This window comes from Mycteria americana, chromosome 4 (assembly GCF_035582795.1).
Source record: "Mycteria americana isolate JAX WOST 10 ecotype Jacksonville Zoo and Gardens chromosome 4, USCA_MyAme_1.0, whole genome shotgun sequence".
NCBI classification, from domain to species: domain Eukaryota; kingdom Metazoa; phylum Chordata; class Aves; order Ciconiiformes; family Ciconiidae; genus Mycteria; species Mycteria americana.
The window spans coordinates 50,505,242-50,518,566 of record NC_134368.1 but is presented as its reverse complement, the minus strand read 5'-3'; the positions used below and the strand labels follow the sequence as shown (position 1 = coordinate 50,518,566).

Genomic DNA, 13,325 nt, shown 5'->3' with positions numbered 1-13,325 from the left:
TCTTCACCTTTACTCTTTTTGGGAAAGTGGCTTTATTTTTGAAATGTGATTGAATCTCTTGGCAAAATGTTTTAGAACAACGTAGTTGTTTGCTGTACAATCTGCAGATGGTACTTTGGCTTTCAGGTGCCCACCAGTCACGTGAGCTGCCCCGTGCGACATAACCCAGGGCTGCGATCGCATCTGAAATTTGTCTGAAGTTCTGTCACGCTGTCCCCTTCGGAGGCTGACTCTCAGCCTGCTGGTGACACAGGGGGCTCTGAAGGCGGCTCTGCACGCCCATCTCGCCTACCTGCTCCCACCTGCTCGGCTGAGCCGGCGGCGCGGGAAGGGGGGGATGGGAGCGAGGGCGGGGGGCGAAAGGCTGCAGCCGTGGAGGGGGAGCCCGCTCCTCCTCAGCGGGAGCGCGGCTGATAGCGCTGCTTCCTGCTCCTGTAGAAACAGTCGCTGTGGTGGCGGTGACAGCATGTGGTAACCGATGTGTCTGTATATATGTTTACGTGCCCACCGGACAGCTTACCCGGAGCTTGCTTACGCCAAGACCCACCGAGGACGCCCATGCACACCTCCGCACGCCGCGGCGGCAGCGCCCGGCGCTGGGGAGCGGGTCGCCCTCCTCGCACAGGCGTTTCGGTGCCACCGGCCGGGTAGGGAGGGAGACGGCTCCCGCGGTCAGGGTGAGGCTGGGCGGGGGCCGGGGCGGCCGGGCGCTCCCGGGGGCCGTCACCGCCGCCGCTGTCACCTGCCGCGGCCCCGCCCGCGCCGCGCCTGCGCGCTGCCCCGCCCCCGCCCGCTCCGGCGGCGCGGCCGCGGCGCGATGGGAGGAGGCGGCAGCGGCACCGGGCCCGGCTGCGCGCGGCGGCGCGTGCTCCCGCGGGCGCGGAGGTGAGGAGCGGCGGCGGCGGGAGGGGCGCGGCGCGGCGGGGGGCTCCGCGCGGGTCTCCCCCAGGCTGGGCGGGGGCTCCGCGCTGCCGGGGGGGCGCGGCCGCCTGCGTGGGTCCTTCTCCGCCTGCCCGAGACGGCGGAGGGGAGAGCGCTCCCGGGGAAACGGGCTTCCCTCCCCGCAGGACCCCGGCGGCAGGCCGGCGCCCCCCGCCGCTTCCTTCAGCTCGCCGGCCGGCCCCCTGTCAACGGGCGGGAGCCGCCGCCGCTCCCCAGGCACGGCAGGCGTGTGCGGCGGAGCGGGGGCTGCCGCAGGGACCCCCGGCTCTCTCCGCCGGGGCCGCTGCCGTTGCGGCGAGCGTGGCCCCCCCGCCCAGCTCCCGCAAGGGAGGGGGTCGGGCAGCTCCCGCCGGGGGGCGGCGGGCGCGAGGGCGCCCCCTGCGGGCGGGGCGGGGCCCGGCACCGGGGCGGGGCTCCTCAGGGCGCCGGGGATCCGGTGGCGGCGGGAGCCTGAGGTGAGAGGGTCGCGGTCGGGGTCGCGCCCGCGTCCGGCCGCGCCGCCAGGGCGGCATCACCCCCGCGAAAAGCCCTCGGCGCTCCCCCGTGGCTGCGGCGTCTGTTGAAGGGAGTCACGAAGTCCGGAGCTCTCCCCGGGCCCCTCGGGTGGTCCCGGCGGCAGGGCCCCCGCGGCGGGCGCGTAGGCACGCTGCCCGCCTTTCGTGTGCGCCCCGGCCAAACAGCCGCTCTGCAGACGGTAAGGCTGAGGGCTGTTCCTCTGGCATCCCCTTCCCCGTGGCGGGGTGAGCGCAGCGGCTGGGAGCCCGAGCGAAAAAGAGTTGGACTCGAGCCCCCTGACAAAACCCGTGAGGCCCCCGCCTGGCGCGGGGGCCCGCTCTCCGCTGCCCGCCTTGCGTGTGTGGTGAACCCGCGTGGGGTTCCCTTCCCAGCCTGGCTGCGGCGAGGTCGTGCCGTACGAGGGATGTTGTTGGATGCGTTCAGTGGTTTAGCGCTAAGCTGCTGCGATAGCGCGCAAGCTGCGTCTTCTTTGTAACCCACGCGTTTTGGCAAGATCAGCGGCTAGTTACACGAGGCAGCGTTTGCAGTTTCTTTATCTGCAGTTAGCAACTGGTTGCTCCGTTTACCTTTTCGTATAGCTGTTGTTGAGATCCAGACATCCAAATACTGTGGTTGAGCTTTGGTGTCAAAATCGGCGTTGTTCTCGTGAGAATTTGGAGGACACCTGACACAGAAACGTGGGCAGCGGAGAACATAAGGCGTGAGTTAAAGGGAGTAATATCTTGCAGTATGAATTATGAGATGCCCTTCAGCGCATCGTGCGTTTCACCTGCTAATTTGTGTATGCAAATATAATATATGTCCGTCTCAGTGGCAACTACCTTTTTTGCAAGAAACAAATTACTTTAGAGTGTTTGCCTTCTTACATGGGGAGAAAGTCATCCCCACCCTCTGACTTTGAAATACGTTTCCAAGTTAGATTAGGTTGGCTAAAACAATGAACGAGACAAAGAAATAAAATATTTCTTTTATGCCAAATATGGACATAATTAAAACGTGCAGTAAAGATGTTACTTTAGAGCTCTTGCGCTTCTTGGGCTGTTTTGGATAACAAACATGCAATAATTAAGCATAATTCAGACATCTTAAATGTTTGTTCTTGGGTTCCTTTCTTTTACTTCTCTTTCATCCTTTGAAAAGTGCGGAGAGGCTCCTTAGGAGTTAAAATTTTGCTTGGGTTTTATTACGCATCGCAGTCCTGGCATGTCTCTGTAATCTGTAGTTCACAGTCGGAACGACTGTGTTGTTCCCCACCTCCTCTCGCTGTACTTCCTGCTCGGAGGCACCTGCTGATACCAACAAGCGGCCCAGAGCCTGTCCCGGCTGCCAGCTTCTCTCCTTTCCCACCCACGGTAATGGCTGGGGTGCTGGGAACATCTTCTAGCTGCTCCTCTGAGAGGCAGCAGGAGAAGGGAATTTTGACCAGTCTTCTGGTATCTGGTAACTTGAGACTGCCGTCCTCTTACAAGCAGGAGACCTCTGTCACCTGCATCATGCTTATCTGTCAGAAGACAAAGCTGAATGCCAGCCTTTATGCTGTGCCTTTCCTTTCGTGCCTTCCTTCCAAATGCTGATTCTTCCCCTTTCCTGGTTCTGGGTGACAGTTACGTCATCCAAAGCAGTATAGGGCTCGTTGGCTCGAAAACAGTTTTTCCTGTTCTATCTATCTTTACATCTAGGTTGGGATGTTTTCTTCCCCTTGCGTTCTCCACTCCTTTCACTAGGAGTGTCCCTTGTCTAACTCAGAAGCGCTCAGGTCTGAGATCAGTCGTTTTCCACTCTTGTGTGTTAGCGCTGGGACTCCAATGATTCATTGCCTACAACTTTGTTTCATTAGGATTTGATCCCATTTTTCTTACAGCATCTAGATTTATTGGAAGTTTCAAAATGAGGTTCTTGCGCGTTGCCCAGGGGCATGGTCAGTCGGTCGGTCTGTGTCTCCTTTTTTTTTTTATCTGTGGGAACCTAAGTTAGAAAATAATAACTGTTGAATACTGCTTTGTGATGGTGGAAGCCTAGCTAATAAATTTTTCATTTTTAAATAAGTGGTAGGGAGGAGAAGGTTTTTTCCTAGTTGAGTATTTCTTTAAATTAATGCAACACTTAATTGCTTTGAGTGGTTAATCTCTTTCCACCACCTTGCACCTGCTTTTTTATGCCTCTCTGCTTCTATGATCATGAACTTGGGAGGAGAGGATGAACATATAGAGCTCTGTAATAGCAACTGGGTATTAATGCCGATTTAAATTTGAAACCCTCTATCCTGATCTACTTTCTTTGTAGCTCTTCCCCTTTTTATCCTGCCATTAAGATGTTTTCCATCATTCCTATGACTTACACCTCAAACAGATTTTTATATATGTTTTCCATGCTTGCGAACACCTTGATAACGTAAGGTATAAGGTTAGAAAATCTGAAGCAGGAAAGAGGAGTTCATTGCTATCTGTGCAAGCTTTTGAGAAGAAAAGGTACAGTGGATCATTTTGTGTCAGTTTCCGTTGACTTCAGTGAAGCTGTGAGTGGCTGAGTCCTTACAGACCAAGAGAGAATTTGCCCTAAGGCTTGTTTCTGTGACTTGAGTCTGTCTGTTTGTGTACGCTCTAATGGTGGATCTCTGGCAAAAATAGTGGAGGTTTTTCATCACTATTATACAATGTCAAATTGATCTGGGTTGGTATTAGCTCTATGTGAACCCTGCTGAAGAGGCATACAACTAAATCGGTGCCAAATTTCTGATTTGATATTGTTCTTGTGCCAGTGCATTACTTCAGCTTTTTCTGTTGAGCTTTCCTGCAACTGATTTTTGCTCAGGGGCTGGCTGTCTTCTATTTAAATTTGTATTGTGTGGTATCTTTGATTTTTTTGTAAATTCCCAATTTTTTTTTGAGATAACTTACAAATTTCCGTAAAACCATGGGATTCTTCGTTGGTCTTTTGAAACACCCTGATTTGTTTTCTCTGAGACTCATGAAGTAAATCTGTTTTAATAGATTTGACTTGTCAAAATTGTGCTTTTTGTGGAAGTCATACTCTTACTTGAAGGTTTACTGTCAATAACAGCGTCTTCATTTAGTAGGTGATAGTATAAGAAAAATTGCTCAAAACTATTGTGATTCCTGTTAAGCTGCTTCATGAGGTAATTTAGATGTAAAAGCTTTCCTAAATATTTAAAGCTTTGCATATGTACAGCACTTAGGATGTGTAGGTTGCTGTTCCTATCAGCTCCTCTGTCCTTCCTTTCTCTCCCTCCACTTATTGAACTGGCTGTGTTAACCTGGATACTGAATTAAATTATAAGGGGCAGCTTAATCAAACTGCAGTCTTTCTTCTCTTAGCGCATTTGGGGAGGTAGAGTAACCAGACCAGTAATGGTAAAATGCAAATGTTGTAAATTTATGCTCAGTGAACATGGAGTGTTTAGGGACTGCATGCTGTTTTTTCCTTATTGACAATTGTGTGAAAAATATGAAGGCAAAAAACCAGTACATTAGGCTAGATTGCTAAGTCATTGACATAATATTCAATATTTTAATGTAGCTTGGATTTAAGCCATGAATTAAAAGGATTCAAACAGGGTCTGTTTGATCCAGTTAATCCAGTACCATAGTTAGTACTTACATTTTCTAACTCTGTGTAATCACCTTTAAAAAAAAATCTAAAACTAGGAGTGGAATAATATTTGTTTGTTTTAATAATTTGAGATAAATATATTCTCTTACAAAGTTGCACTGAACTGAGATTAATAGGTGGGTTTGGTATCTGCTGTGGGCTATTTAAAAGGTATTCTTATTTCATATATATGTACCCAAAGCTATTTGAAATCTTGGTGTGGATAAGTTTTATACAATTTTCCTGGGAAGGACTTCTGATTCACTAAATTTCCTGTCTGGATTAAAAACTTGGTAGCTGTTATACCTTTAATTTGAGTGTCTTTTCAGTGCGAGGGACAATATCCAGTCTCTCTGATCTGAGTCTCCCTATTGTCCTTTGTTGTAGGTTGCGGAGATGGTACAGTCCCCTCTTGTGTTGCTACTGCTGGCAGACTAGAGTTTGAGAGAGCGTGGTATCAGTTGCTGCTGCACTCACTATTCAATGTTTCAAACTGATCCAAGGAAGTAACGCTCTCCTCTTTGGAGAGGCCATAAAATGCATGTTATGAATTGTCTCTCCTTGGTCAATGATAAAGAAAATGGGGCTATTCCAGTTGCAACGGGATTAATGAACAAGGATACGACGACAGCATCTCAACTTTCTCAGCCTGCAGCACCACCGCCCCCTCTGCCATGTCCCCTCACAGGGGCACCCCCAGCCCCTCCGCTCCCCCCGGGGATGCCGCCCCCCCCTCCGCCCCCTCCTCCACTGCCTGGGCCAAACATACCTCTGCCTCCACAGCTGACAAATGGGCATGACAACCACGGCAAAAAAAAACGAATGCGGAGCTTTTTCTGGAAAACTATCCCTGAAGAACAAGTCCGCGGTAAAAACAATATCTGGACGATTGCTGCAAGACCGCAGTATCAGATTGATACAAAGACAATCGAGGAGCTTTTTGGGCAGCAGGAAGAAACCAAGCCCCAGGATCCCAGAAGTCGATCTTCGAAGTCTTCATTTAAAGAGAATAAAGAGGAGGTAAGAATTGAAGTAAAACCTCTCTTTTACATAATGCTGTAGGAATTGGTGTGAATTCTGACTCGCCTTTGTCTCTTTCTCTGTAAAGTTTCATCCTTATGGAAAATTTGTCTTGATTTGAAGGAGAGGGGAACGACGGGGAGGATAAACTCTTTGCTCTTAGTGGCACGTGTTTGTTTTTCAAAGAGCTAACAGTGTTTTATTATTTTAACTTGGTAAGTGCTGTGATTTGATCACCTGTTAAAATAAATACAAATAAGGGGAGGGAGCTGAAGGCATCTGTATTTACTCATGTTGGATAGCCCTTGAGTTTTCAGTGTGAAACATAGGTGTATTGTAACTTTTCTCTTCAGCTCTTCCACTACGTCTGTTGTGCAGACAAAATGTTCTACATGCAAACGTGCACCAGGAGGGAGGGAAGAGAATCCTATTGCAAGGGTTAATGCTGTATATACCCTTGATGTCCTAGAGACATCAGGAAGGGAAGTACCAGTATGGCAGCGAGGAAATAAAACATAATATAGTGATTAAGGGAATTTGTTATTTAATTGAGATAATTTTAAAGTTTCAACTTTCATAAATGTTGCTTTCCTGCTAATGAAAACTTTATTTCATCTACCCTGCTTTTTCTGCACACTAAAATATCCTTCCAAGAAAGTCTGAAGATTGTTACTGATTTGTGTTCTGGTGGTGAGAAGGTATATACCAAGCACTTTCAGGTTCAAACACTCTCTGGTGAACTGATAAGTAGTTTTTCTAGTTCTTAAATCCTGATTTATAGACAGCCTCTTTGTGAAGCCTAAATTGAATTGTCTCAAGTGATCTTTCTGTGAAGTAATTGGAGGGTTGAAATGCAGATTTAATCACTGGTGTGTGTCTATGTACATGTTAGTTTGTAAACAAAATACAGAGGGCATGGGGTTAAGAGATGTAACGATGTATCAGTTTTTAGTGAGAAAATAGGGACTTGATGGTATCTTGCAGGATTTGGGAAATGTCAAAATAAGATCATCAGGGACAAGGTGAGAAACCAATGTACTGACAGTGTGCATATTGTACATAGACTAAAATAAGGGGTTTAAAACAGGCATGTGTGTTGCAGACTCTGAAACCCTGACATCGGGAAGGAATAATTGGGGCCATCGTCAGAGGTAGTCATTAACCTCTGCGCTGTTTTCAGGCTATGTTCATCTTTGAATCAGGATTGCAGTGAGTGGACTTCCTGTACTGCATACAGATATACACAACTCCAGCCCCATGTGTTTTCTTAGAAGCTCCCCCATTCAGGACTGCCGTGTGGTGAAGATCTAATTATAGTAAAAATGATGATAAGTTTTGTAAACTGAATGTGGCCCCTAGTGTACAGTAGCCGGGGCAGAGAAGGCCCCAGCGTGCCCCAGAACTCGCGTGTTTTCATGTACAGCTTGAAACGCAGGGCATCCTGGGGAGGTTAAGAGCAGTGTTAAGAGATTAAAATTACAGGCCTGCAAAGCAAGGTTTCTCCAAGATACAGTGCTTTGGAAACAAAATCCTGCCTTGCTACAAGTTAATGTTTTTGTGCATCCCTCTGGAGCTGATATGGTGGCCCAATGCATCTCTACTGCTTGATGCCTGCCCACCCTGGTTCAGGGCTCCCACGGTGCCTTTGCACATGGCAGGCAGTGAGGCAACAGGGCTTGCCTCTGAGTTATGCTACTTAAGTGACACAACGTTCAACTCCGTTGCTAAGCTTTGTCAAGCATGCCGCAGCAGTGTGTCAGGCAGTGATGAGCAATTTCTTGTGTGTTAATGGACTTTGCAGTACTAGCTGCTTAACAAGGAGGCAAGGAGATAATCCTGAAGAGCTATGTGTTATTGGAAGTGCGGAAGCACAGATACGCAACAGCTCACATGCTTAACGTTACTACTGGCATCATTAGCAAGAGTATGGAGATTTGAGGCATAGGCAATGTTTGTGATTTCCGTCATCAGTGCTGTCAGCTGCTGCTCACTTTAATGTATGATGGTTATCCTCAGTTCGCTATAGTAAAACCTACGGAGGTTGAAAGGAGTTGGGGGCGGGCTGAGGTACACAGTATCCGTGTGACCTTGTGGAGAGCATGTTAGCGTGGAGCTGAGGAAGCTGCAGTTCTGTTCCTGGCTTGCGTTGCTGGCCTGGCAGGGGAAGGTGGACAAGACATTTTGTGTTTCAGTACCTCTATTCCTTTTGTGTAAAACACAGTTGATTTTAGAAATCACCTGTGGTCTATGCTTTATGGTCTAGCAATGAAACATGTTCTTTGGAGTTTAAATAGTAGAATTAGTCTAGTTGGTGTAGTATGTCAACAATGAATTTTCAAGATAACTTCAAGTGCATAAATTCAAGTATCGCTTAGATCCAAATCCGAAAAAACCAACACGTGTCCAAAGTGCATGGCTGGAGAGTCTGCTCAGTGGGGTTCCTCTTGGTGCAGTGGCGTAGCTTCAGTGGAAGTGATGAAGAGTGACTCTTCAGCCAGGGTTGAGGGCACTTGCCCAGAGACTGTGGTGGAGATAGGGGGTTCACACCTTCTCCAGAGATCGCTGTTGATTATGAAATCATGAGCAGTTTTGGAAAAAGTGCTCTCTTCATGTAGGAGCTTAAAATACTGCACGTCCTTTTAATTCCTCACTTGCCAGTCATTTATACAGGGAATTTAGATGCCCAACTCAGGTTGTTGAATCCCAGTTCTGGAGGCTTAGCACTAAACATCATCATTATAACAGAAGTCCCCTTTGAGATTTGAGTCGAACTCCTACAGCAAGTGCTTTTCTTTTTGTAAACAATCCCTCACCAAACCCTTAGGAGGTTAATTAACACGTTTCCTTGACTAAAGGCTTAATTTACCCTATGGTTTCACGTAATTTGAGCCTCTGAAAAACAGGGGGTGTAGAGTTAAGTTTATACACCAATTTACTTTCCCCATCCTTTAGTGGTGTCACAGTATGGCACAACATACAGTCACCTAGGCTATAGCTAGCCTGGCAGCGGAGCGGGCAGAGCAGCTTGTTGCCAGCCAAGGGAGCTGGTCTTGTGTTCTCCTTCGAACTGTGCCTCTGCTCCTGTCCCTCACCTCCCCCCATCTGCGTGCTGGCTCTGGCAGACATTGGACCTTCTGTAAACAGATTTAAGTTAAGTAGCTCAGCAGAATGCTCTTGGGGTTTTTTGTTTGTTTTCTACTGGAGTAGTTTTCTGCTATTTTAGTGAGTTTCAGTGGCTTGCGAAAGGGTGCAGTGAATTCTAGAGCCTGTGCAAGGGGCAAGTGAGAGGAGGAGAGGGAAGGAAGATGGAAGGGGCAAACAGGATGTCTGTTCTCCCCTCTCCTAGCTGTGCCCTCTCTCTGTTTTCCCTGTGCTGGCTCTGATGCTCATTCCACCTTCTTGAGAGCTGATTCAACCTGTTAATCCAGCAGAGGACTAACGCAGCAAAGAAACAATGAGATGAGTACCAGTGCCTGCCTAAGGGAAAGAGCAGGCTAGGAACGTGACAAGGGAGGATGACATGGAGCAAGACAGCCCTGTAGTAAGCTGCTAGGTTCACTCTGCCGCAATGTGGAAGTGCACCTTTCCTCAACCACTCCAGGCAGTGCGTGTGGCTTGGAGAATAGAGGCCAAAATATTAAACTCACCAGTGATGGTTAGTGCGTTGTAAAGTGACGTGGAAGCTGAAGCAGGAAGTTGTTTATATCCTTCCTAACCTCCAGCACCAAGCCTGCGCCACCAGGCTGTTCCATGCTTGCTGTAATTTGTAAACTGTATTCCACCATGTGAAACCCCATTGTTCTTATCCAAAGAATATATATAATGTTTTGCTTTCACTAATCGGTCGTAAATCCACTTTCCTGTTCCTCATTGACAATCTCATGGCAAGAAACTCCTATTGCATTTCTGCAGTTGCTACGAAGTCAGTATTGATGTGGGGCTTTTTGCGGGGCTCTGAATCTTTTGTGTTGATTGCAAATTTGTGTCAAAGTTCAGGAGTAGATTTCCTCTTACCGTCATCACAACTTCACCATGGTACTCAAGCTAATTTTCCCCTTCCCTTAATACATCTAAACCAGTGAATATTTCAGTGGTGGATTAACATTTGTCAAACTGATGCTGTTATTACCCCATATCTGTGCCTTCTGCAGATTTCAGAAATGTGCCGAGTTGAATAGTATGGTGATGAGAAGCAGATTCATGAGTGAATCAGCTGTCCTTGCTTCGAAGATTGCATTGTTTATGAAGGAGAGGTGGCACGTGTGTGAGGCAGTGACACTTGCATTGCCTGGCAAGGTGCAGGTGTTGAGATGGTGCAAAGTATTTGAGGGAACTGTAGTATTTCCAGAGTAGGATAAACAAAAAATTAAGTTTTCTCTGGCAGGAGAGTTGAAAAAGATGAGAATGGAAAGCTCTCCTGAATTTATCTAAAGTAAGTCATAAGAAACTGTATGAGAGTTTTCTTTGGTATAGAGAATCCCAGTGAGACTAGGAAAGTCTGTTCTCAGTTCTTAATTACAGTCCAGTGTAACTTTTGAGTCAAGAAGTCCAAGGGTATTACTGGTGGACAGCACTTTAAAATCTCTTTAGGTGGTGAACAGAGATTTGGAACATGCTGTGCTGGCACCAGTGCTGAAGGTGTGTATGAATAGAAGACAGGAGCAGACTGAGCAGAATTTATAAAAGGCTGGGGTAATGTTTAAAGGGTAAAAAGCAACAGCTTGGTCAGAAGTCATATGCAGACAGCATTCCGCAAGGACAAAATCAAATGAAAGCTCAGTGGGGAAGAAGAGTAGACATTACGAACAGATGTTAAGGCTAAGATTATGAATCTAATATGCGACTAAATGTGAAATGGAAGATACCGTATTTGTGTGCAAGGAGTAGGAACTTGTATTTATGGAGTATCTGCCGGGTTCCCCTTTTCTCCTTCTCACGCTCCCATCTGGAAACTCCTTGAAGGTGGTTCAGTAATGACAGCTTTTTCAAACACTTTTGATAATCTTGAAGTGGACACCATGCAAAGAGTGACCAAAAACTGAGCCATGTGTTTTGATTGTGTGCTTGAACAAGAAATCAGAGAAAAAAATACAGTACAGTCATATACAGAGTAAGAAGTGTGTGTAAGATCCCTTGTACTTAAGAACAGCTATGACATTTTTATGTTGTGCTGATAAGGCACATGCAGCTGTATATGTTGCCATCAGTTGTTTTTCTTCAAGGGAAGATGTTAAAAAAAATTCTCTAGTTTTGTTTGAGGTTGTACTGTAAATCTGAGTTGTGCCACGGAAACCAAAGGTTTACCCAGCTGATGGTCAGTCTTACTGTAACAGTTACCGACTGTGACTGAAAATAATATGTACAGAAGGTTAACTGTGAATATTCTTTAAAAATCCCAACAAACCAAAAGCCAAAGCATGATGGCCAAGCTTATAGGCTTAAACTAGTACAGAGAAATCAGAGAATTAGGAGTGACCAGAGCAATTGGAGACTGGAGCTGCAGTTTGAGAGGTCAGTGAGAGGTCCCTGCAGTAAAACATTTTAAAAAGATTAGATACTGCAGGGGGAGAGATAGTTGAACCTGTGCTATGTTAAGGGTCTTTCCCTTAATGATCTGTTGGGGGCCTCTCAACTCCTAAGATAACAGGAGAATAAACCACAATCTGTCCTCTTATCTTTGCATATGCTGAAACTGAAGGGCTTCAGGCTAGCAATCATTTGATTAAAACTAATATGCTGATATTTCCTGTGTTTTCTAGTCTTTGCTGGTTTCAGAAGAGAGGAATTCCAAAATTTCAGAAAACTTTTTAATTTGATTCACTTTTCAGCAGATGAGGAGGCTGTCTCCTGGGTGTATGTTGAGGATAGCACATTAATCATACCTATATTTTCACTGTCACCAGCTGACTGCAGGCTAATTCAATTTTGTGACAATGCCAACATTGCATTTATGTATGTATTTCTAATTTGTGCACTATCACAGAGGTCAAGGCACCTTTCCAGTTGTCAAAACCTCAAACATCATGTGAGTCCAACAGCAGTCTTGAACATCTGTGTGTACTGAGTTGTTTTATTGTAGCAGTCGGGTGCCACTGTTAACGTGAAACAATTCTCTTGTCCTTGTAAATCTCATGACTTTTGTAGCTGTTATCACCAAAATAGCTGTGGTAAAATTTTAACCTTAAGGACACGATTTGCTAAAACAGGGCAAACATCTCAGGTTTGAACTTGTATGCTGTTTTCAAGGAAGAAAAACTAGTATAAAAATAATTAATACTTTTATTTAAAAAGTTTTAAAAAATTAATTAGGGAAAAAAAGTGTTTTTTTTTTCTCTGCTGAATCTCCACAATTGTACACGTAAGATGATATAGCAAATCAACATTAAAATATGAAGCAGGGGAGACTATTATTTTATTATGGGTTTCTCTTTGCTTCTAGATAAAGGAAACCGATTTGAGCATTATCTGTCTCAGATTTTGATTCAAGATCAACTTACTTATCTTTCCGTGGATCAGCGTGGCTGCTGGTTTGTGTGAAAGAAATCAGTAGTGCATACTGACCTCTGCTTCGAAAGCCCATCCTCACATTTGTTACAAAACCTCTGAAATACGTGGGTTTTGAAGTGTGGTGCTCACTAACCACAGGGCATTCGAATGCAATACAATGTATTACTTGATAAGCAACATTTTGCAGATGCAATATTGTGAAATAAGCAAGAAGAATGTTTTTACTCTGTAATGAAATAGAACTTATCTTGATTCCTTCTATAAATGTTGCTATGGTTTTTTTGCTTCACTTGGAAAAAGGTGTTGTGGGTGTGCTGTGTATTTCCCTGGTAAAAGCTAGTTCTGTAATATATGATCTTTGTTGATAAGAAGTGACTCTGTATTCATTTGGCCTGTGATTTGGTGGTAACTACAAACAATTATCTGTAGCAATTTAAGAAATGATATCTGCATTATATGCTATTTTCTTAGGTATTGGTAGATTAATCTCTCTTGCTTTCTCTCTCAGGTTTCCATTTTGGATGCAAAAAGAAGTATGAACATTGGGATATTTCTCAAACAATTCAAAAAGTAAGATTTGATTTTTCTATACAGCTAGTGCAAGCTACAGATTTCTGAAATTATTTGTAGTTCTTATCAAATGTATTGTATATTGTGCTCTGTTCCTTGTGGAGTTTACAGGTTTGTCGTAAGTAACTACATTTCATAATTTGTTTTCTAATATGTTTAGT

At 45.6% G+C, this 13,325-nt stretch overlaps 1 protein-coding gene across 2 annotated transcripts in view; it reads left to right on the top strand.

The window, feature by feature from the left end:
* Positions 1–786: 786 nt before the first annotated feature.
* Positions 787–13,325, top strand: part of FHDC1 (FH2 domain containing 1) — a 37,673-nt gene continuing 25,134 nt past the window's right edge. The window contains exons 1-3 of one of the 2 annotated variants that reach the window (XM_075500446.1): positions 787–885; positions 5,455–6,087; positions 13,103–13,164. In XM_075500446.1, the coding sequence (XP_075356561.1) occupies positions 5,605–6,087; positions 13,103–13,164 (545 nt within the window). In that variant the 5' untranslated portion in view covers positions 787–885; positions 5,455–5,604. The remainder of the gene's footprint in view (positions 886–5,454; positions 6,088–13,102; positions 13,165–13,325) is intronic. The other variant, XM_075500447.1, reaches the window with a different exon arrangement.